Source organism: Notolepis coatsorum (genome assembly GCF_963971535.1).
Source record: "Notolepis coatsorum genome assembly, chromosome: 3".
Taxonomy (NCBI): domain Eukaryota; kingdom Metazoa; phylum Chordata; class Actinopteri; order Aulopiformes; family Paralepididae; genus Notolepis; species Notolepis coatsorum.
Window position 1 is genome coordinate 28824233 of NC_140167.1, and position 23898 is coordinate 28848130.

Below are 23898 nucleotides of genomic sequence, written 5' to 3' on the forward strand. Positions count from 1 at the left end.
TAGAAACTCTGTCTCTTAATCAGAGTTTTCCAATGCAATCTGTCTGTCCAGAGCGGTGTGTTGTTGTGGCTCTCTGCTCTGTCTGTCCAGAGCGGTGTGTTGTTGTGGCTCTCTGCTCTGTCTGTCCAGAGCGGTGTGTTGTTGTGGCTCTCTGCTCTGTCTGTCCAGAGCGGTGTGTTGTTGTGGCTCTCTGCTCTGTCTGTCCAGAGCGGTGTGTTGTTGTGGCTCTCTGCTCTGTCTGTCCAGAGCGGTGTGTTGTTGTGGCTCTCTGCTCTGTCTGTCCAGAGCGGTGTGTTGTTGTGGCTCTCTGCTCTGTCTGTCCAGAGCGGTGTGTTGTTGTGGCTCTCTGCTCTGTCTGTCCAGAGCGGTGTGTTGTTGTGGCTCTCTGCTCTGTCTGTCCAGAGCGGTGTGTTGTTGTGGCTCTCTGCTCTGTCTGTCCAGAGCGGTGTGTTGTTGTGGCTCTCTGCTCTGTCTGTCCAGAGCGGTGTGTTGTTGTGGCTCTCTGCTCAGTCTGTCCAGAGCGGTGTGTTGTTGTGGCTCTCTGCTCTGTCTGTCCAGAGCGGTGTGTTGTTGTGGCTCTCTGCTCTGTCTGTCCAGAGCGGTGTGTTGTTGTGGCTCTCTGCTCTGTGTTAAGCTGTGGATGTGGAGGTGTGACACCAGTGTGCGGGCATTGATTAGCGGCCGTGGATGGGCAGGTCTGAAGAGGACCAGGATAGCAGGCGTGTGAGTGAACAGAGGGCATATGCCGCTGTGGTAATGACTATGATTCTGCTAGCCCCTGCCCCCCTCCCCAAGCGCTGTGACCGGGGCCTGGATTCAGCCATTAGCTCTCCCTGCTAGGGCAGGCGCAGACCGGATGCCGGCAGGATCCTTTTATCCGATTCTTGCCTCCGCCGCAGGAGCGATCGATTGGGCGCTGTGGCAGGATTCTGGGCTGTAGCTTACCGGCAGCAGTTAGCACGGAGAAATGAGGTGCGAGACCCCTGCCCGTGTCGCCAATCTTCTCATACGGTGCCCCGCTGAGAAAATAAATTCATCAGGCTCTCCTCATATACAACCACCCCCGTCCTACACCCCACCCCTCACCCCCCCTCTCCGCTCAAAAACAGCCCCTACTGCCGCCGACCCCATACTGAACCTGTGCTCGGGAGGAGGCGGAAATTAGTTAGGCCGAGTGCAGATTCGATTTTGGCCGGCCGGAGTGAGGCGCTTGGAGGGGCGGGCCGGCCCCCGACTGGAGTGTGCCGCCAGCCGGCTTCCATTCATTTGACCGGGAGCCCCTGTAATTGCTGCTGCTGCCCTTGCACAGATCCTCACACTAGCCGCAGGCCCCGCAGAAATTGGCAGGCCGGCTGCACGCGTGGAAGCTTAGGAGAGGGAAGGGGGGAGGGGGGAGGGGGGGGGGTTGTGTGGGTGAAGAATTGGGATGAAAAAAGAGGCTTTATCTGCTTCCCAGGCAGGAAGTTTCCCTGTCAATTTACAAATCAAAGTTTGAGTCCAGCAGCCACCCGCCTGGCTGCCTGTAACCATAGATACTGTGAAGGAGGGGCTGCCTGTAACCATAGATACTGTGGAGGAGGGGCCCGCCTGGCTGCCTGTAACCATAGATGTCTACTGTGGAGGAGGGTCCGTGGTGCGGGAGGGGGGGGGGCACCCGCCTGGCTGCCTGTAACCATAGATGTCTACTGTGGAGGAGGGGCCGTGGTGAGGGGGGGGGGGGGGGGGGGGGGCACTCGCCTGGCTGCCTGTAACCATAGATGTCTACTGTGGAGGAGGGGCCGTGGCGCACGGGGGGGGGGGGGGGGGGGGGGCGGGGGTTGGGGGGGCTTTGACTGGCCAGATTGTCTGTTTGATGGCGACGGGGGGAGAAAACAGGCCCCCGGCTAAACCAAAAAGAAAAGGGAAGAGGAAAAAACATGAATTCCTCAATCCAATTGTGAGCTTTAGGGCAGCGCTGTGCAGGGCCCAGCAGCAGCAGCTGGCTTCAGTAATACGGTTATAGGAGCGACCTGCGGGGTGGGGGTCAGGCCATGTAGGGTGCTTGTGGTCTGTGTCTGTGTGCATGCAGCGTGCGCGCGCGCTTTAGCTAGCACTCAGCACCCTCAGGCACTGTGGCTTAACTGGCCTGCTGGGCTGTGTTTTTATAAGGAGGCACTTGTGCTCCGGGGAGACCTCTGGACCAGCGTCTCCATGTGTGTGAGGCCCGCTGCCTTGGTGGGAGGTCAACCAGGGCTAATTGGACAAGAGCCTTTGACTTAGGTCATATTTTATAGGAAAGACTTTTGGTACACTAACTATCAAGGCGCCGATGACTAAAGTGACTGAAGTGTGGCGATAAGCGTTCACTGTAACCTCTTGATTCAACTCGTTCCTGATGCTAATGCGCTCCCAACCCCGGATTAACATCCCCCCCCGGGTTGATTAGCCGATGCATATTCAACATTCTCTCTGCAATATGTCCCGGTGGGTAAACCCGCTTCGCGGAGCCGCCGATTCCCCGGACAGACGAACCGAACCCGGCAAACGGGCGGCGTAATCAGCATGCCGTGGATTTGTTTAACATTACCGCATTACCATAATTAAGGGTTTATATTAGAATGCGCTAATTGCATTTTTTGGTGGCAAGGGCATGTTTTCTTAATGGCTCATTAGGCGGCCAGTACATTGGCAGATGTTTTCCACTCTAAGCTGCCATGATACCGCAGAGGAGCTAGATTCAACATCACCATAGTAGCTAAAGTAAAGTGGAAGCTAGCAGGTAATCCATGCATGGAAGACATCTACTTGGTTATGGCTGGGGGGGGGGGGGGGGGGGGGCGTGTTTACCTGTTTCAAATTGGCATCAGTCAAGTTCCAATTTCCTGTAATTTAAGCGTGCCTTTTTTGTCCTGCGCAGTCTCATTTGTGTTTGTGAATAGTGGAAATGGGAGGCAATTTAATGTTGTATTTGGAAGGGGGTGGGGGGGGGGGGGGGTAATTGGATTTAAATGATTGGTTTTAAAATGCTCAATTTTATGCATTTTGATGTTTGCAATTTGAATTTGTAATGAAAAATAAAAAAAACTATAAATTGGACCCGGACCTGTGGTTCATGTAACCCATATTAAAAGCATTTTATTCAAACAAACCGTTGCGACTGAGCAGTAAGCACTCCCCCGCTGTCTTAACCTCCTCTCTGTAGGATGATGCCTTCATCAACCAGTGCTTATAGGGGGAGCATTTGGCATTTAAATACAACGACTCGTATGTAACGATCAGTATTATTTTCATTATGCCCCGGTTTATGGAATCTCATCACCTACGAGCGCTCACTGATTAATTTCCTTCATTAGGATGTTTCCCATCCGCTCGTGCCGTACGCCTCCTTCATCTCCTCCTTAGTATTCCAGCCACCGTGTTTAATGTCCTGCAATGTTTTGTTCCCCCGTCATCACCATAGCGATGGGAACGGTACACACGCACACACACACACACACACACACACACACACACACACACACACACACACACACACACACACACACCCCTGACTGTGCTGTGATTTTTCTTCTTTCCCCTTCTGTGTGCGACAGCTGCGTCACCTGGGAAATGACGAGGTGCACATCGTGTGGTCGGAGCACACCAGGGACTACCGCCGCGGCATCGTGCCCACCGACTTCGGAGACGTGCTGATCGTCGTCTACCCCATGAAGAACCACATGCACTTCATTCAGATCATGAAGAAAGCGCAGGTATAGCGGGGCACTCTGGACGCCGTAGTCGCAAAGCTCCACACACACACACACATACATACATACATACATACATACATACACACACACACACACACACACACACACACACACACACACACACACACACACACACACACACACACACACGCACACATACGGCTGTTGACAGGGACACGCAAACGGGAGTACATCACTCCTGTCCTCGCCTCCCTTCATTGGCTGCCTGTGCAGTTTAGGGTCAATTTTAAGATCCTGCTGTTTGCTTATAAAGCAATGAATGGTCTGGCCCCACCCTACCTCACCGAGATCCTGCACCCCTACACCCCATCACGGTCTCTGAGGTCTGCTGACCAGTCCCTCCTTGTTGTCCCTAAATCCAGGCTAAAAAACAGGGGGGGCCGTGCATTTGCGGTTGCAGCCCCCAAACTGTGGAACGAGTTGCCCCCCCACATTAGGCTGCTCCCAGTGTTTAAGTCCCATTTTAAAACATTTGTTCTCCCTAGCTCTTAAAATGTTTTAGTCTGGGGCACCCAAGTGGCGACCCATGTAACACGCTGCGTCACGAAGCGGCCGACCCAGGTTCGATTCCTGGACCCGGCGTCCTTTGCCGAATGTCTTCCCCCCGCTCTGTCTCCCGTTCTTCCTCTATCTCTCTCTCTACCGGACTGCCCGGTAGTACAAACAAATAAAAAAATCTACCAAAAACATCATTTGAAAAAAAAATATACCGGTATATATATTTAGTCTGCTCTGCTGCTGTAATTTTGTTTGTAGTTCTGTGTACTTTGTATTGTGTTTGTGTTTTTTTTTACTATATTATGGTTTTTACTGTGAAGCACTTTGGTCAACCATGTTGTTTTTAAATGTGCTATACAAATAAAGTTGGATTGGATACACACACATACACAACGGCCCCTGGTCAGGCTCCCTTGCGTGTTTGGGTCAAAAGATATATAGTGTAGAGATGTAGAAATTAGCTGTTTTCATCAATATTGTTGGAAGATTTCAGGCTTCAGTCGGGTTTGCTCATTGAAAGAGGCTTGGTTTGGGTAGAGACTTGTTTGGGGGTTGAGTTGGGCCAAGCTGTACTTCGATATGCCCTCGTCAAAAGACACATCTCATCTAAATTTGATTGGCATCTCTTTTTACAATGAGATGTTTTGAATCAAGTAGGGTACACACTACATGTTTTAAATCAAATGGGGTACACACTACATGTTTTAAATTGTGTGGGGTACAGTACACACTACACATTTTAAATCAAGTGAGGTACACACTACACATTTTAAATCTAATGAGGTACACACTACATGTTTTAAATTGAGTGGGGTACAGTACACACTACACATTTTAAATCTAATGAGGTACACACTACATGTTTTAAATTGTGTGGGGTACAGTACACACTACACATTTTAAATCAAGTGAGGTACACACTACACATTTTAAATCTAATGAGGTACACACTACATCTTTTAAATCAAGTGGGGTACACACTACATGTTTTAAATCAAGTAGGGTACACACTACATGTTTTAAATCATGTGAGGTACACACTACACATTTTTAATCAAGTGAGGTACACACTACACATTTTAAATCAAGTGAGGTACACACTACATGTTTTAAATCAAGTGAGGTACACACTACACATTTTAAATCAAGTGAGGTACACACTACATGTTTTAAATCAAGTGAGGTACACACTACATGTTTTAAATCAAGTGATGTACACACTATATATAAGAACCATGCAGGACAATTTCAGCACTTCATTTTCAACTGAAGTATTCTCCATTCCTGTTCAGCTCAGACTGTCTAGATGTTTATAGCATTCCACCTCTATCTCTCTCTCTCTCTCTCTCTCTCTCTCTCTCTCTCTCTCTCTCTCTCTCTCTCTCTCCCCCTCTCTTCCTACCTCTCCCTCTGAGATGAAGGCTCTCATTCTGTCTCTCCAGCAGTGCATTATTACACACTGTCTGCATTGGGCTCTCAGAGCTGCTACTTTCATCCATCTGCACAGCTTTCATCTTGGCCACTCTACTTAGCGCAGTCCTCCTTACATGACCTTCCTGTGGATGTCGGATTGTCTTAGACTAAAGATAGGAAATAGGATAGTATTTGAGATCAATACTGCCTACCCAATTGTTTTTCAGTTTAGTGCATAGTTACTACTCAGAATCACCATGCAACCTAGGGTTAAACTTAAGCAAGTTAAGCTAATTTGTCTGTTTTCTTTTTATTCTTTTAACTGACAATAACAGAGTTGCAAAAAAAAGGCAAGTGTAGCGTAAACCTGTGCCCAATCTACGTTTACGCTTTGGGAATCTATTTTTACAAGAACGGAAGCTATCCAGTGTGCAGCATGCAGCCCGGCCAACCTTTTTCAAAAACCTCACAGGATTTTCTGCCACCTGTGCATACTATTAGTTATATCTATATTTTTTTTGTCAGACCATTTTTGCAGTGTGGAGTTCTCTCGCCTGATTGGATAAAGGGTAATGGGATACCAGAAATTGTATTCTCTGTTTACTGCAGAGGGAGACCCATGACCAAACACACAATCAGTGATGGCTATAGGAGTGTAGAGCTATTGTTTTTTTTATGTAGACCACTTATTTTAACAAACATAAAATACCATGCATATAGCATAGCAAATAAAGTAATAATAATTATATTTAAATAAAAAAATATAAAAAGCCTCTCTAGATCTTTTTAACATTGGACTGTGACGCGATAAGGGCTGAAAATGTCACAAATAAAATTCAGAAAGGTTTTTGATGTGCATACAAAACCTACTGTAATAAAGAACTAACGGGATAACCTTGTAACCTATCATTCAGACTATATCCTGTTGACAATTGTCTCGACGAATGAAATTCCACAGCCTATTTAGTTGAGCCGAATTGGTCGACCCTGTTGTATGGCACATGCATTGACCTCTATGACAACGCCCAGGTCAAGCCGAATGGCGGGGTGTTGTGAAAAGCGCGGCAAATGTATTGTTGGTGTGATTTCATGCATCATAGAGGGCATATCTGTACATTTACACGTTCCCATGTTCTGCTTCACATTCCTCTGAAAATCGACCTTGCACAGTTGCCCCTGCCATCGGTGTGTGAATGTGAGTGAATGGGGTGAATGTGAGGCATACGTTTGCGCTTTGGATAAAAGCTCTATATAAATGCTGTCCATTTATTTGTGAGGGACAGTCCAAACAATACCCCCCCCCCCCCCCCCGCACACACACACACACACACACACACACACACACACACACACACACACACACACACACACACACACACACACAGAAGAGCAGTTCGCTAGCCAACACAAGGCTTTATCTGTGCTGGTGGGGGAATAGTTGGAATAGCCACTGCCAAGAACCATCAACGCCGGTTTCGGACCAAAGTTCACCCAGTCTCACACTAGCTGGGTTTCTTTACATTTTCATTGGTGTTAATGATATCTTTTCTTTCTTGAAACTCCATATATTTGGTGGTGTCTTAAGACTCGTTCTCACCAGGCAGTCTGTCGGTATAATGAGTTGTGCTATGTTAAAGTGTGTTAAGACTCGTTCTCACCAGGCAGTCTGTCGGTATAATGAGTTGTGCTATGTTAAAGTGTCTTAAGAAGACTCGTTCTTGTGGCCACTGGCCAGGCAGTCTGTCTGTATAATGAGTTGTGCTATGTTAAAGTGTCTTAAGAAGACTCGTTCTTGTGGCCAGGCAGTCTGTCTGTATAATGAGTTGTGCTATGTTAAAGTGTCTTAAGAAGACTCGTTCTTGTGGCCAGGCAGTCTGTCTGTATAATGAGTTGTGCTATGTTAAAGTGTCTTAAGAAGACTCGTTCTTGTGGCCAGGCAGTCTGTCTGTATAATGAGTTGTGCTATGTTAAAGTGTCTTAAGAAGACTCGTTCTTGTGGCCAGGCAGTCTGTCTGTATAATGAGTTGTGCTATGTTAAAGTGTCTTAAGAATACTCGTTATTGTGGCCATGCAGTCTGTCTGTATAATGAGTTGTGCTATGTTAAAGTGTCTTAAGAATACTCGTTATTGTGGCCATGCAGTCTGTCTGTATAATGAGTACAACTGTTGTGCTATGTTAAATTGTCTTAAGAAGACTCGTTCTTGTGGCCAGGCAGTCTGTCTGTATAATGAGTTGTGCTATGTTAAAGTGTGTTATGTTATGACTCGTTCTTGTGGCCAGGCAGTCTGTCTGTATAATGAGTTGTGCTATGTTAAAGTGTCTTAAGAAGACTCTTTCTTGTGGCCAGGCAGTCTGTCTGTATAATGAGTTGTGCTATGTTAAAGTGTCTTAAGAAGACTCTTTCTTGTGGCCAGGCAGTCTGTCTGTATAATGAGTTGTGCTATGTTAAAGTGTCTTAAGAAGACTCGTTCTTGTGGCCAGGCAGTCTGTCTGTATAATGAGTTGTGCTATGTTAAAGTGTCTTAAGAAGACTCGTTCTTGTGGCCAGGCAGTCTGTCTGTATAATGAGTTGTGCTATGTTAAAGACAGCGGGACCTTTTGGAGAGACTTTGACATTCACGTCAACTTCCAGGTCAACGACCATTGAGCCCCAGTGATTAAGGGCCCCCTCCAATATGCATGAACAGACGCGTGTGTACCCACACACACTCGCGCACACACTCGCACACACGCTGCGGCTGAAATGCATATTGCCCCCATTGTATTTGCCCAGTAGTTCAATATGAGTCCTTTGTCTACTATTGATTGTCATTTTAATTTCATTTACCCGACATTGATTCACATTAGATATGTGCGGTTGTCATGCAAAGTTAGGCGAAATCCAATTTCAACTTGAACCTTGGCCTTAAACAGATGGAGCAACGGTACCTTTTTTTAAATACGATTTCTAATTAACCATGTCCAAGTTTTGGGCGCGTTCAAGTTTACAATGAGAGTCTGCTGACCAAACAAAGTCAGAATCAATATTCCCGTTTTTTAAATCGGAAATTCTTCACCACTTTTGTTTCTCTTTCTTTTCTCTCCCTCAGGTCCCCTACTTCGGGCCTCTGTTCAACGGCGCCATCGTCACGGGAGTACTATTGCCAAGCCTGGTGCGGGCCACCTGTATCAACGCCAGCAGAGCTGTCAAGTCCCGCCTGACTCTCTACCAGAGCTTGTATCCTTTTATATCACTCTCCTCTCCTCTTCTCTTATCCTCTCTCCTCTTCTCTTCTCTCCTTTTATCTTCTCTTCTTTCATCTCCTCTTCTCTCCTCTTCTCTCCTCTTCTCTTCTCTTATTGCATCTTCTCTTCTCTCCTCTTCTCTTCTCCTCTTCTCCCCTCTCCCCTCCTCTCCTCTTACTACAGCCTCTCCCCTAACGATAAGAGGAGGGGTTCATCAGGAGGTCCCAGTGTTGAAGAGCCCAGTTGACCCTCTAAACGTGTGTCGATCATCTCGGTAGTGTTTCATCTCACCATTTGCGGTTCCCCCGCTATGTTTTTGTTAATCAATTTGTCTCCCTCTGTGTGGCTCTTTTATTTATTTATTTTACTACCAGCGTCAGACTTTCAGCAGCACCAGTTGTGTCCCGCGTGGCGTCAGCCAATGTGCCGGGCAGAGTGCTGACACCGATCTGATCTTCATGGGCTGATTTACATACAGCTATTCGAGCAGAGAGCTGGTTCACAGCCCGCAGTGGCGCAGGGGAAGGAGGGAGGAGGGGACATGTTTTGGAACCTACAGAGGGAGCGACTGATAATGGATGCGTCATCATCCATCACTGATGTTTTCTATGAGTATGTGTAGGAGAGCCAAAATAAGAACGGCAAACAAGTACAAGCACTCACACAGGCACATAAATATGTTATACACACACATAAATATGTTATACACACACACACATATGTTATATACACACACACATAAATATGTTATACACACACACATAACTATGTTATACACACACGTTATACACACACGTAAATATGTTATATACACACACACAAGTATGTTATACACACACACATATGTTACACACACACGCACACATACATATGTTACACACACACACGCACACATACATATGTTACACACACACACTCATCCCTCCCTCCATCCGTCCAACAGCGTGCCGTTAAGCGCCTGACTCCAGCTGTAGTTGTCAGTTGGTTTAAAGGGAGTGTAATCACCAATGGAGATGAATTAGCATGTGAATGCAAGGAGCACCGAGGGGGGGAGAGGGATGGAAGGGAGGAGAGGGGGAGAGAGAGAGAGAGAGAGAGGGAGAGGGAGAGGGAGAGGGGACAGGCCCCGGAGGGAGAAACCCGATCCCCCACATAAAGCCCTGCTCCTTCTCGGACGCCATGTACAGCACAGTGCTGCCCCTCTGGCTGTTGCTATAGAAACCCTCCTACCCCACCTCCCACCCCCAAGGAGGTTTCCAGTTGGGGAGGGGGGGGGGCTAATATCAGTGGTGTCTCGAGACCTTGGCTTACTGTAAGTTTACTATAGTTGAAAAAAGAGGAAAATCCATCTCCACAAAAGTAGTTGTCTCTGCGTTTTCTCTTTTTATAATCCCGCTACTACTGTGTTGTTGCCAGGTGTGTGTAAGTATGTGCCTGCATGCATTAGTCTCACAGTGCGGCATCACTCCCTGCACATCCTACTTCCCATATCAGGCTTTCACTGTCTGGCCCCCCGGGGCATCCTGAGTGACAGATGTCCGTTACCCGACGCCAAGTGAATTACCCTAGTGTGACTCTCACTGCCAGGGGGGGCGCCTGCTACCGGGAGCCTTAAGGGTGGCGGGAGAACCGCCATTGGTTCCTAGGCTTGGCCAGGGGTCCCCCCGTCCCCCGTCCCCCCCAACAACCTGGCATTCCTCAGCAGAGGAGCGAGCCAGCACAAAGGCATGATCTAGGAGAGGAGATAAGCGCTTCGTCTCTGGAGCTCTGGCACAGCTACAGTAGGCTGCCAGGGCCCCCCCGTACGGCACTCCACGAGACTGGAGATGAATGGCTGCACCAAGCTGTGCACACCGTCAGCACGGGTGTCTGTATCTCATCTGTATCATGTATCTGTATGTACTACTTTATGTTGAGGAGCCGTGGACACAAAGACTTCCACTCCTCTGTGTTGTAACATAATATAGGGAGGTGGCAATAAAGCCCGTTCTGTATGATTCTGTACGTGTGGTCCGTCGGTCCGCCAGGCTGGAGGAGCTGGTGAGGAGAGGGGGTGTATATGAATCAAATAAACCAAGGAACGAAGCTTAGCGTTGGCGGTGTTTGTAAATTCACAAGTTTTTCGAAGCCGTTTCCCTTTTCTTCGCCGGGTCGGAAACACATGAAGCCCCCTGATCTTCTACCACCGTGAACCGGGGAAGAGAAGACGATTGCCAAAAAGCAACGGGATGGAGGAAGGTCTGACCCGCAGGTGCAATCGCTCCTTTATCTGCTCGGATCTCTGGAGTGGCTGCTCTCTCTTCCCCAGTCATCTCTTTCTCATCTTCTCAAAGTATGTCGCTTTCTTCTTGCTTTTACAAGTCGGAACAATGACCCCCGGGCTTTTCTTTTTATTTATTTTTTTCTCTCCTGTGCAGGCGGCTGTTTCTATTTATTTTTTCCTCCCCCCCCCCCCCCCCCCCCCCAGTGTGCAGAGATGAAATCCCCTGTCCTTAGTTTTTCTCTCCACAATGCTCCGGCGATGCTCAATCTGCTCTGTGCCTGCAAGGACGCTCTCAAAGGTAATTAGTTGGAATATTTCTTCAAAGAGAAGCTATATGGCCCCCATGTGTCCAGATAAAAGGGCCGGTATGGCACTGTGGCGCTCCCTCCCCCTCTCCCCGCTCCGCCATGAGGATGGAGAGGGCTCCAGTGGCCCGCTGCCCGGCTCGCACCGCCTCTCCGGCTAATTGGATTTGATATTGAAAAATCACCACCAGCTACACTGGTGGATACACACGCAAACATGTACACATACACACACGCACACATATATAGACAGATACTAGGCATGTGTATTAAACAGTTGAAAGACATATTTTTCTTTGCCAGACCTTGGGGCCGGCCAATTCAAGTCTCAATCACTTACTGAATGACTGACTGACTGACTGACTGACTGACTGACTGACTGACTGACTGACTGACTGACTGACTGACTGACTGACTGACTGACTGACTGACTGACTGACTGACTGTATTTAATGTTATTTACTCGTCCTTACTGAAGCGAAGATGCGGCCTAGAGGTAACGTTAGCTTTAGCTTTGCCTAGTAGCTTAACCTCTAGCTTTAGTTTAGCTTAATGTCAGTGATGTTAATGGATGCTAGCAGCTAACGTTAGCTTTAGCTTTGCCTAGTAGCTTCACCTCTAGCTTTAGTTTAGCTTAATGTTAGTGATGTTAACACATTGGGTGCCACGCCCATTTCGGGGCCCCATCTATTCACTGCCACGCTTTAAAAGATAGTAGTCCATCACCTTGTTTGTAGAGCTATAACTATATTCTATATTATAGCTATGGATACAATACTATGGTCATTTGACAGTGACTTTCTTCCGGTTATACCGTGGTGAATATAAGTATGTTTTTAGATCGGTCTGGGGTAATTCCCGAAATGCTAACCATTGCCGTTTCTTGCCTGGACTCGCTATTATTCTCAAATCAAATCTATATCATAGGTATTATGTTTCATCATGAATGCATGAAGGGGGGGGGGGGTCTTTTGATGCTTCGATCGTCACCAACGGCATACGTTGTGGACTAACGTTACACACACACATTCGGATCGAGGTGAAGACATGCTTGGATCAACGCAAGATTGATATCATATAGCCCTTACCTTGACTAGGATGTACCCCAAAAAGAATATTCCAATTATCTGATCGGGATTCCAAGTATTGATGTCCATCGTGTCGCCAACATTATCCACCACACATCATGCATCAGGAGCATTTGATTCTTCTCAATCCGACCGTTATAACCGCTGCCCTTGCACACACAAAAAACTACCCGGAGACATTAGATCGATGCACAGGCCAAGATACAAGGTTTAAAAGGGTGCTCGATACCGCCATCTAGCTGGATGCGGCCGGTATTGCACTTTGGCGACCTTAGACCCATTCCCAATGGTAACACCAGGCTCCCTGGATGGATAAATAATGAATAAATGTTAACACGTGTTTGGCACTCAACGTTTGGGGCCCAGAAACGTGTTAACACGTGATTGGCACCCAAAGTGTTAATGGATGCTAGCGGCTAACGTTAGCTTTAGCTTTGCCTAGTAGCTTCACCTCTAGCTTTAGTTTAGCTTAACACTTTGAGTGCCAACGACGAGAAATCTCGTTAGTTCATGCCATGCGTTGAGTGCCAAGAACGAGAAATCTCGTTATTTAATCGTTATTTTTTTTATTATCGATTTCCATAAATTTTTCATCAATCTAGCCTCACGTTACCGGTGGGGATCTGTCTGAGCTCGAACAGGGAAAATACCGCCCCCCATCGTCTCTCCGGATGGTATTGCACCCCATTGGTTTGGACTGAATGAAATGGATGGGGAAAAAAGAGTCCGGATTCCACATTTTACTTGTCAGGCATGTAACCGGAGACGATCCCACTCATTCGCAAATGTGCTCGCTCTCTCATTGAATAGAGCCTTGGCAATCCAGAGCCAACCCGTGCGCCCCCTGCTGGCACTCAAAGTGTTAATGTCAGTGATGGTAATGGATGCTAGCAACTAACGTTAGCTTTAGTTTTGCCTTGTAGCTTCACCTCTAGCTTTAGTTTAGCTTAATGTCAGTGATGGTGAATGGATGCTAGCGGCTAACGTTAGCACCAGCAGGCCGCCAAATTCTGTAACGCGTATCAATTCATTGTCAATCTTTTAGCTTGGCTTTCTTTTGCATCTAGCAGCAAATCACACATGGGTTGGTGTGGCGGGTGGTTATGGTGCTTTATAGCCCCTTTCGGTACTGTAAATCATGCCAACATCGTTGGACGAGCTAAAGCTCTCCGTGAATCACAGCACAGGCGCAGCCAAAGCCGTAAGTAAAGCCGCTTTGAGCAGTGTTGACAAGTTTATTAGAATTATTTTAAATGTTTATTAGCAACGCAGAGCTTTCAAACCCTAGCGTCGGTCTGTCCGAAACCCTTGTGCAACTGTGAGTACCTTTGAAATTTCTGTGTGACACTTTACATCATCTTAGAAGGGACTGTTGATTCACGGAGCGTTAGCTCGTCCAACGATGTTGGCGTGATTTACAATACTGAAAGGGGATAGGTGCTTGAGTGGCGTAATCTTTGCTAGCCAGTAGCCTAGTAGTGTTAGACATAGGATATACGGTACACATAGTTGTTTACATGAATCATACATATATCCCGATTCACTGGCATGTATTCTGAGTTGCTTCATTCCTCCCGACTCCACTCTCTCTCTCAGTGCGTGAGTGGGGTTGACACTAGAGTGAGACGAGTCTCTCGGAGTGAGATCAACAAGTGAATGAACTGAGCTTCTTATTCTTCTCATTTAGCCTCGGCTGTTTCTTGGCACTAACAGCAAGCAGGAAATGGTCTAGACCAGGGGCCAGCAACCTTTTTGACATGGAGTGCCTGTTTGAAATATAGTTGTAACTAGTGTGCCTCAACAATATTCCATGCATCGTAATTTTTTTCTTCTCATAATCAGGTATTTTTAATGATAATTTTTACATTATTACATCATTATTGTAACTGAGGGGTACAATTCCCTGACTGTATTGATAAGTATGGTATCATTAAACCACTACCGCTTTATGTACTTTAACTACTGGCCATACAGTACACGATATCTAAATATGATGAACACTTTCCCACAATGAAATCGGGTCCACACAAAGGTAATAATCAAATATTTAATATAGCAAAAGGTACATATGATAGTTACTATTACATTTATGATTTGAATGCACTTGTAAGGCAAATGAGTACTCGTAGGCAAATCAACACTGAATGTCCAATCTCTGGTTACGCAGGAAGCAAGTATACAACCTGGCTCTTAGGGAATTAGATCTATGGTACACTTAATGATATAGCAGGATATTCTGGAAGGGGTCCTCCCGGTTGTAGGCCGGTAGGGGGGGTAGGAGAGCCGTCGGTAGTAGACCGTCTGGTCAACGATATCTAGGGAGACTTCAAGTACAGAAGACAGTGCAGTAGACTCTTGATCCGCAGATGAATACACCTTGGTTCTCTTGTAGGCTGTAGCTCCACAGTGAAGAAGAAGCTAGGCGACCTCAGTCTCTCTGAGCGCCGACTCAACTTGACTCCTCTCGGGGGTAAATCCAACACTCACAGGCGTCGGCGATTATCCGCTCCACAAATCACAGTACCAAAGCAAATATATTCCAGCCGCATAGGGCTCAGCAGTCGTCGGGTAGGTAATCCAGTGTACATGTCCCTCGGTCCTCGTCTAGATCTCCTCGGATGAAGGCGCCATGTGGTCGGCCCAGCCTGGTTAAGACTCTAGATAACACGAGGAAGCGTTGGAGATGCTGGTCACTTTAGAACTCTAACCGCACGATGCACCATACACGATAGACTATTATTACTTAATAGAAATACGTCGCACTCGACGGTACAGTGCCAAACTCTGACAATTCAGCTATTAATTCGCACGAGGTCTCGATGCTATTCTAAGGCCAAACAGGCCATACTTCACCGCATGCGGTATCGTGGGTGAGGCTTCACGTTCTGTTACTAAGTTGGGTAGAAGGGTAAAGGACTAAGGGTCTTCTACATTTACTTGCGCCATATTTATATGCACGGTGAACAAATAGTGCCACTCTCATTTCGGTAGCCGTATCCCTGAGCGGAGCCGGGGCTAGTACGGACATGTCTCGTCGGTACCTTTGAACTTGACGCCAGGGGCTGGTCCCTGGCGCCTGGTCCTTTTGTCCAATAAGAGGATGAACTATTATGGGCTATAGTAGGCTAAAGGGATATTCCGTGTATATGTACAAGGAATATACAAGGGATATCAAACGATATACAAATACTATTCAATATATATCAATAAATAAATATATATATTCGGTTTAATCTGATCCTTCGTAACAGCCGCCCCCTAATTAGTCCCACCTAATTAGCTAAGCAGAGACAGATTAACCGCACTGTCCACTACTCAATGTCCGCTGTGAGGGTCAGTCAGTTCACAAAGTCATGGGGTCATGGTCGTCATCGATAGTATCAGGGAGCCTTGGCAGTTCTATTAGCCTCGCCACGGGTCGGGTGTAGGTCCGCCCTTGGACGAGCACTTCAGCTGCTCGGACCTTTCCATCGGCACCGGTGATCACTTTGCTTACGCGGCCAGCCGGCCACATAGCTCGGGGTAGTGACTGGTCGATAATCATGACGACTGTTCCTTCTGTCAAATTGTCTCTCTCTTTCACCCATTTCTGGCGGGTCTGTAGAGACGGTAGGTAGTGGAGTAGGAAGCTGTTCCAAAACTTGTCAGCCAGTACTTGACTGTACCTCCACATTCTTCGGCCGTTCGCTTCTTCAGGCCTGTACATTGTCTGGGGTAGCGCGGGGTCCAGCCGCCCCATCAAGAGTGTGTTGGGGGTGACTGGGTTGACATCTGCTACATCACTTGAGACGTAACCGAGGGGCTTTGAGTTCAATACTCCCTCGATCTCCGTGAGGACTGTCATTAAGACTTCTTCCGCCACGGTCTGGGCCCCAAGCACGGCGTACAGGGCTGTCTTTATAGAACGTACTTCTCGTTCCCAAGTTCCACCGAAGTGAGGTGCGTTCGGGGGATTAAACTGGAAGTCAATCTGGAATGGAGCGAGGTGGGTCTTAAGTTCTGGGCCCATAGCTTGGAAGCTCTCTCTCAGCTCTCTTTCTCCGCCTTTGAAGTTTGTCCCGTGATCAGACAATAATGTAGACTGTTTTCCTTTCCGTGATGTGAATCTTCGGAAGGCCATAAGGAATGAGTCTGTGCTCATGGTTGGGAGGAGTTCGATATGTATCGCTCTGGTGGTCATGCATTTGAATACAATACCCCACCGCTTCTCGGTTCCTCTTCCTTTCTTTATATACAGCGGGCCGAAACAGTCCATACCGGTGGAGTGAAAGGGCTTGTCGCCGAGTCGGAGGCGACAGGGAGGTAGGTCAGCCATCCGGGGTATACTGGGCTGGGCTCGCCACTTACGACAGTCTAGACAGGTTCGCTGGAAGCGCCGCACTGCTTCTCTCCCTTGCAGTATCCAATAACGACGTCTGATCTCCGCGAAGACTCTCTCTGCCCCTGCGTGGTGCACATCCTCGTCGTATTTCTTTATGATCAGCTCTGTGACCTTGTGTCGGCTGTTCAAGACTATCGGGTACTTGACGTCATCCGGTAAGTCTGGGGCTCTCCGCAGACGACCACCCACTCTGATGAGATTATGGGCGTCGTTCTCGGGGGCTAGGTGGAGCAGTCTGCTGTCTGATGGGACGGGCTTTGCTCCCTGTAGACAGGCTAGCTCATCGGGGAACGAGTCTCTCTGGGCTCGTTGTAGTAGAAGAAGTTCTGCTTCTTCGTAGTCAGCTGCTGAAATGTCAGTTGTGGGCTGAACCTCTGGGTGGTGCCACAGAAATGTCTTTAGCTGCGCACTCTGTAGGGTGAGGCAATCGTCTATGTCGGAGTCTGTGGAGACGAGTGTGTTCAATCCACAGAACATAGGTTTCTTGTTTTCGGCCTCCTCTTTACTCGCCTCCCGTGGGGTGGGTGTAGGCCACTCTCCTTCGGGGAGCTTGAGAAACTCTGGTCCGTCACTGTAGAGGTTGTGACGGGTGAGGTCATCCAGGGACATTCCCCGGGTGATGACGTCAGCTGGGTTGTGTTTGGTGTCCACATACCTCCAGCTCGCTACTTCTGTTAACTCTTGAATCTCGGTGACTCTGACTCCCACGAAGACCTTGTATCTGCACGAATCGGACCGGATCCATGTGAGTACTGTCGTGGAGTCTGACCACAAGATTGTTCTTTGCACCGGGATGGTGAGTTCACGTTGGATTAACGTGGCGAGCTGCGCTCCTGCTAGGGCTGCGCAGAGCTCTAGACGCGGGATAGATTGTTGCTTTCGTGGGGCTATTCTTGAGCGAGCCAGGATGAAGGCAGTATGTATTTCTCCTCCCTCCTCTCGGGCACGCAAGTAGGCCACCGAACCGTAGGCTACTTCGGAGGCGTCGCTGAATACGTGCAGGTCCATCTTGCATGTCTCTGGCCTCACTGTGGGTGGGAAGTAGCTGCGGCGTATATTAACACCTGGGAGTGAGCGGAGTTCCGTCTCCCACTCTCTCTATGTGGATGCAAGGTGTTCGGGTATGGGATCGTCCCAGCCCTGGTCCTTGTCCCATAGCGCTCTTACAATCATCTTTGCCCTGGTGGTGTAAGGTAGAATACATCCCAACGGGTCATATTGTCTGGCGAGTGTTCTGTATACACTCCGTCTGGTGGTCGGTATTGCCGTCGACCTTCCCTGCTCCTTGGTCAGGGGTTTGTGTCTATAATGGAGCGAGTCTGTTTTGAAGCGCCAGACTAGTCCTAGTGTCATTTCTTGGGCTTCTCCTGGGATGGTCGCCATCCAGGTGTCGCTGCTCGCTGCCTTGTCCTCGGGGGAGAGGCTGCGCAGTACTTGCGGGTCGCTGCTGGCCCACTGCCTGAGATCAAAGCCGCCTTTGATCAGGGAGGCGCGGAGCTTGAGTAGAAGAGCCTCGGCTTCTTCTGGCGTCGAGACGCTTTGTAAACAGTTGTCCACGTAGAAACTATTTGTCACACTTTGTCGGACCTCTTCATCTGCTGCTGGGTCCTCTGCGACGTGTTTTTGTAGTGCAAACGTAGCACAGCATGGGCTGCATGTGGTTCCGAAAGGGAGGACTTCCCATTGATAGATGGCTGGGTGCTCATCTCCGATCCTCTCTCTCCATAGGAACCGCAGCAGGGGCTTGTCCTCTGGGTTGAGGCTGCGCAATACTGGGGGGTCGCTGCTGGCCCGCTGCCGGAGATCAAAGCCGTCTTTGATCAGGGAGGCGCAGAGCAGCGCATGACGTCGCCAGTCAATTTTCTTTGTGTCCCGCTGTGATTAGCTTGTTAATCTCAGCGCGGTACACAGCCTCTTGAGCGGGGTCTTTGGCTAGGCGCCGCTCTGTGTTCAATAGATACCGCTCCGTCGCCTCTTTTGTGGTGTGAAAGGTGGGCATTCCCTCTCGCCTCAGGAGTGGAGTTGCGTATCTCATCACTCCGTTGACTGTGACTCTCTTTGTCCCTTGCTCGAGGAGGGTTATAGCGTAAATATCTTCCTTAGAACGAATGTCTTTCTTTTCGTTCTTAAAGGGCATTGTCTCTAGTGTCCATAGCCTCTCGACATGCTGCAGGAGTGTGGTGTCTTCTTCTGTCGCTCCGGAGTGGAGGCAGCTAGTGGCTGCTGTTCGGTTAAGAGACTTGGCGAGGGGGCCTTGTAATGTCCATCCTAGGCGGGTCTCGACTGCTGCAGGACAACCTCTGGGTCCTGTATGGACCCGGTCTATCGGGACTATGAGGTCTGCATGGTCGGAGCCTATCAGCAGGGTCGGGGTGGCACCGTCTATGAGCGGGATAGGGAGTTGACGCAGGTGCACATATTTATCCATCAGCTTGGCGATGGGGTAGGTGTACTGCGATAGTCCTATTTCTTGGCTGGTGAAAGCATTAGTAATCCTATACCGTCTCTCTGGCTGCCCGCTTGCTGCGATAGTGAAGGAGACATTCTCGCCCTTTATCGTCTTTAGATCTCTTCTTATTGTCCGAATCGTCATCTGGTTCTCGCTCCCCCGCAGCCCCAGCTGGGCCGCAGCGGACGCGAGGAGAAGGGTCTTCTCTGACCCGTCATCAAGGACGGCGTAAGTGTCCATGACCTTATCTTGGTAACTCAGTGTTACGCGGACCACCTTTAAGAGCACCTGGGCGCCCCCGCTGCTAGCGGGGTCAATGTACATAACACTTGCCTTTGTGCTGCTGGATGGTGCAGGCTTTCTTCTGTTACTGTCGTGTAGGACATCTAGGTGGGCTCCGTCACACCGACTACACCTCTTCTTGAGGCGGCACTCGGCTGCCATGTGACTGCGCGCACATCGGTAACAGCGCCTGTTGGACTTTATCCAGTGACTCACTTCTTCAGCGGTCATCTTCTTGAACGGGTCACATTGTGACAACCAGTGTTCCTTCTCGCAGTACGGGCACACCATCTTCCACTTCTCTTTCATCGAGGGGGTACTGTGGTTCTTGCTGCTCGGTACTGATTCTGATTGGTGCATGACAGTCACCGATCTTCGGCCATCGTTTGCTCTCCTAGGTCCCTCTCTGGAGCTTGGTCTGCTCCGCACGAACGTATCCAACCGTAGGCTGCTGACTTCTCTCGCCAGGAAGTCGGCTAGGTCTAGGAGGGATGGCTCGGGACCGTTAGGATCACGGTGGTCTCTTTGCCGCCTGAAGCGCTCCTGTCGGGCGGGCGGCAGCTTCTCTAAAATCCTCTCGACGTTCAAGTTTGCGTATAGTTCGTGCATACCCTTTTCTCGTTGCACCCCCAGCATCCCTACCAGGGATTGTACTTTGATAGACAGGTCGTCTAGTGAGCGATTGTCTGTTGCTGGGGGTAGGCGGTCAATATGCCTTATCTCTTGTATTACGTAATCCCATATACGTCCATATCTTTGGTCTAGTGCTGCTAGAGCCGCTGTGTATGGGGTAGTAGAGGTGGCATAGGCCAGCGCTATGTTGTGCGCTCTGGGCACTTTCAGGTGCTTCAATAGGATAGCATACTTGTGGCGTTCATCAGCTACATCCACCATCATTGTCTCTAAGCACATCCGTAGCTCCGTGTACTGTGCTCGGTTCTCATGGGTGAAGTCTGGAAACGTCGGTGTGCCAATGTATGACGCCGTGGATGGCTGGCACATCGGTGAGCGTTGGAAGAGAGGCCTCCTGGGCGAGTCTCCTCTTACGCCTCTCGGTGGGCTGGTACCGGCAGGGTACCATGGCCCGCTGGTCCAGGTACTATTCCTCTGGACTGGTCGTGCGTCATGCTCACCCGTGAATAGAGTCGGGGGTCTGTAGCGCAGAGCCGCGGGGGTATAGCCTGGGCTGTACTGGACCTCCTGGTCCTGTGGAGTAATGTGCTGCTGTCGGGCTTGACTCTCCTCTTCTCCCTCTTCTTCCTCTGCCAGGTCTTCTAGATCCTGTAGTCGTCTATTTAGCCTCTCCGCGGTGTCCGCCGTTCCTTCCTTGTAGCTGGGTCTCACTGGGACCAGTCGGGGAAGGAGTTCGGAGGGGGGTATAGAATCTCTCTGGTGGTCGGGCTCAGGGTCGCTTAATCGGTTAGGGGAGGGTGCCCTTGACCCGTGTCTTGACGAGGCCCTGGAACCCCTTGTGGAGGGAGGGGGTGTTGCCCTGGTGATCAGCTGCTCCATTAGCTGCGCTTGTAGTCTGTCGCGCTCGGCTTGTAGTCTGTCGCGCTCGGCTTCGCGCTTGGTGAGATCTGCTTCTCTTTGGGCACCGGCAGCGGCACGCTGGGTGTCGGCCCGGTCTCTTGCCATATTCTCTTCCGTCTGAAGGCGTCTCAGCTCCAGACGTATGCGCTCTTCTTCGCTCTGTTGCTACGCTTGGAGGCGTTCTCTTTCAATGGTAGAATGTTCGCGCTCGCTAAGCGTCTGTGCTTGGAGTCGATCACGCTCCGTAGAGGCTGCTAGGCTGGCGAGGAACGCCTGTGCCAGCATCCTCTCCGCCTCGCTGGGGGAAGACGCTGGTTGAGGTGATCCGCTCCTGGCAGTACCCGTTGGGGATGCGTTCCCCTGCGGGGAGTCCTGGAGCTCTATCTCCTCTGCGCTCTCCTCATCTTGTTCCGTGCAGAGTTCCATCTCTGGAGGGTTGTCTTCCTCCCGGAGCTCTTGGGGGACTACTTCTTAGGTCTTGGCGGGGGGTAAAGTCGTGTCAGTTCCCTCCTGGTCCCCACCGTGAGCTTGGTCAGTTACATTAGAACCCACTAGGGCCTCTGTGGTCGGGGTATCCTGGTTGATAGGGTTGGACATAATTTTACTTTCTACTTTTACCGCGTTTACCGTTTGTAGAAGGCTAGGTAGTATACTGGCAGCGTAATCCTCTAAGTACTGAGGTGGCTGCCGTCTACGCTGCGGGCGTTCTACTTTAGGAGGACCGTTTCGTGGAGTGTTCATCATAGGCCATTTCAATATTAATACCACTATATTAATATTACACTAATTACCCTCCGGCTCGAAGGACCAATTGTAACTGAGGGGTACAATTCCCCTACAAAGTATGGTATCATTAAACCACTACCGCTTTATGTACTTTAACTACTGGCCATACAGTACACGATATCTAAATATGATGAACACTTTCCCACAATGAAATCGGGTCCACACAAAGGTAATAATCAAATATTTAATATAGCAAAAGGTACATATGATAGTTACTATTACATTTATGATTTGAATGCACTTGTAAGGCAAATGAGTACTCGTAGGCAAATCAACACTGAATGTCCAATCTCTGGTTACGCAGGAAGCAAGTATACAACCTGGCTCTTAGGGAATTAGATCTATGGTACACTTAATGATATAGCAGGATATTCTGGAAGGGGTCCTCCCGGTTGTAGGCCGGTAGGGGGGGTAGGAGAGCCGTCGGTAGTAGACCGTCTGGTCAACGATATCTAGGGAGACTTCAAGTACAGAAGACAGTGCAGTAGACTCTTGATCCGCAGATGAATACACCTTGGTTCTCTTGTAGGCTGTAGCTCCACAGTGAAGAAGAAGCTAGGCGACCTCAGTCTCTCTGAGCGCCGACTCAACTTGACTCCTCTCGGGGGTAAATCCAACACTCACAGGCGTCGGCGATTATCCGCTCCACAAATCACAGTACCAAAGCAAATATATTCCAGCCGCATAGGGCTCAGCAGTCGTCGGGTAGGTAATCCAGTGTACATGTCCCTCGGTCCTCGTCTAGATCTCCTCGGATGAAGGCGCCATGTGGTCGGCCCAGCCTGGTTAAGACTCTAGATAACACGAGGAAGCGTTGGAGATGCTGGTCACTTTAGAACTCTAACCGCACGATGCACCATACACGATAGACTATTATTACTTAATAGAAATACGTCGCACTCGACGGTACAGTGCCAAACTCTGACAATTCAGCTATTAATTCGCACGAGGTCTCGATGCTATTCTAAGGCCAAACAGGCCATACTTCACCGCACGCGGTATCGTGGGTGAGGCTTCACGTTCTGTTACTAAGTTGGGTAGAAGGGTAAAGGACTAAGGGTCTTCTACATTTACTTGCGCCATATTTATATGCACGGTGAACAAATAGTGCCACTCTCATTTCGGTAGCCGTATCCCTGAGCGGAGCCGGGGCTAGTACGGACATGTCTCGTCGGTACCTTTGAACTTGACGCCAGGGGCTGGTCCCTGGCGCCTGGTCCTTTTGTCCAATAAGAGGATGAACTATTATGGGCTATAGTAGGCTAAAGGGATATTCCGTGTATATGTACAAGGAATATACAAGGGATATCAAACGATATACAAATACTATTCAATATATATCAATAAATAAATATATATATTCGGTTTAATCTGATCCTTTGTAACAATTATTGTTATTGTTATTATTAACACTTTAATCGCCGAAGACGCTGTTCAGTGTCTTTCCCCGCCAGCCGAAGACGCTGGACACGCTATCTTTGATATCAATATTTCAAAAATCTGTGATCGAAATCATATTTCTCCCCCGGAGACATTATATGTACTGGTGAGCCCCTCTCAACTCTCCAACGGTTCAAGAGCGCCATCTGGTGGCCGATCGGCGGATCGCCCAGGGCATAAACAGGAAGTGGAAGCTGGTGCTCATTTCAATTCGGTCCGATCACTCGCTAATAGTCCCAGGACTCGAGCTGATCACAACGGATAGCAATCCGTTACCAATAACTCGATAAACAACATGATTTGGACGTATATACTATTATACAACCTGGAAATGGATCGGATATTTCGACATCCCATAATAGAAAAATTTCTGTTCCACGCTCATCTCCCAGCGGCACGAGGAAGCTACGGTGAGTTTCAGCGTTATTTCTTTATGTCTTCGATACTAACTGCTCTAATGATCATATCACCCACACTACATG

The 23898-nt window shown here is 48.8% G+C and overlaps 1 protein-coding gene across 3 annotated transcripts in view; it reads left to right on the top strand.

Moving 5' to 3' along the window:
- Positions 1-23898, top strand: part of ralgapa2 (Ral GTPase activating protein catalytic subunit alpha 2) — a 249713-nt gene that overhangs the window by 184881 nt on the left and 40934 nt on the right. For all 3 annotated transcript variants that reach the window (XM_084310739.1, XM_084310741.1, XM_084310740.1), the window contains 2 exons: positions 3573-3731; positions 8754-8881. In XM_084310739.1, coding sequence (XP_084166865.1) covers positions 3573-3731; positions 8754-8881 — 287 coding nt within the window. The remainder of the gene's footprint in view (positions 1-3572; positions 3732-8753; positions 8882-23898) is intronic.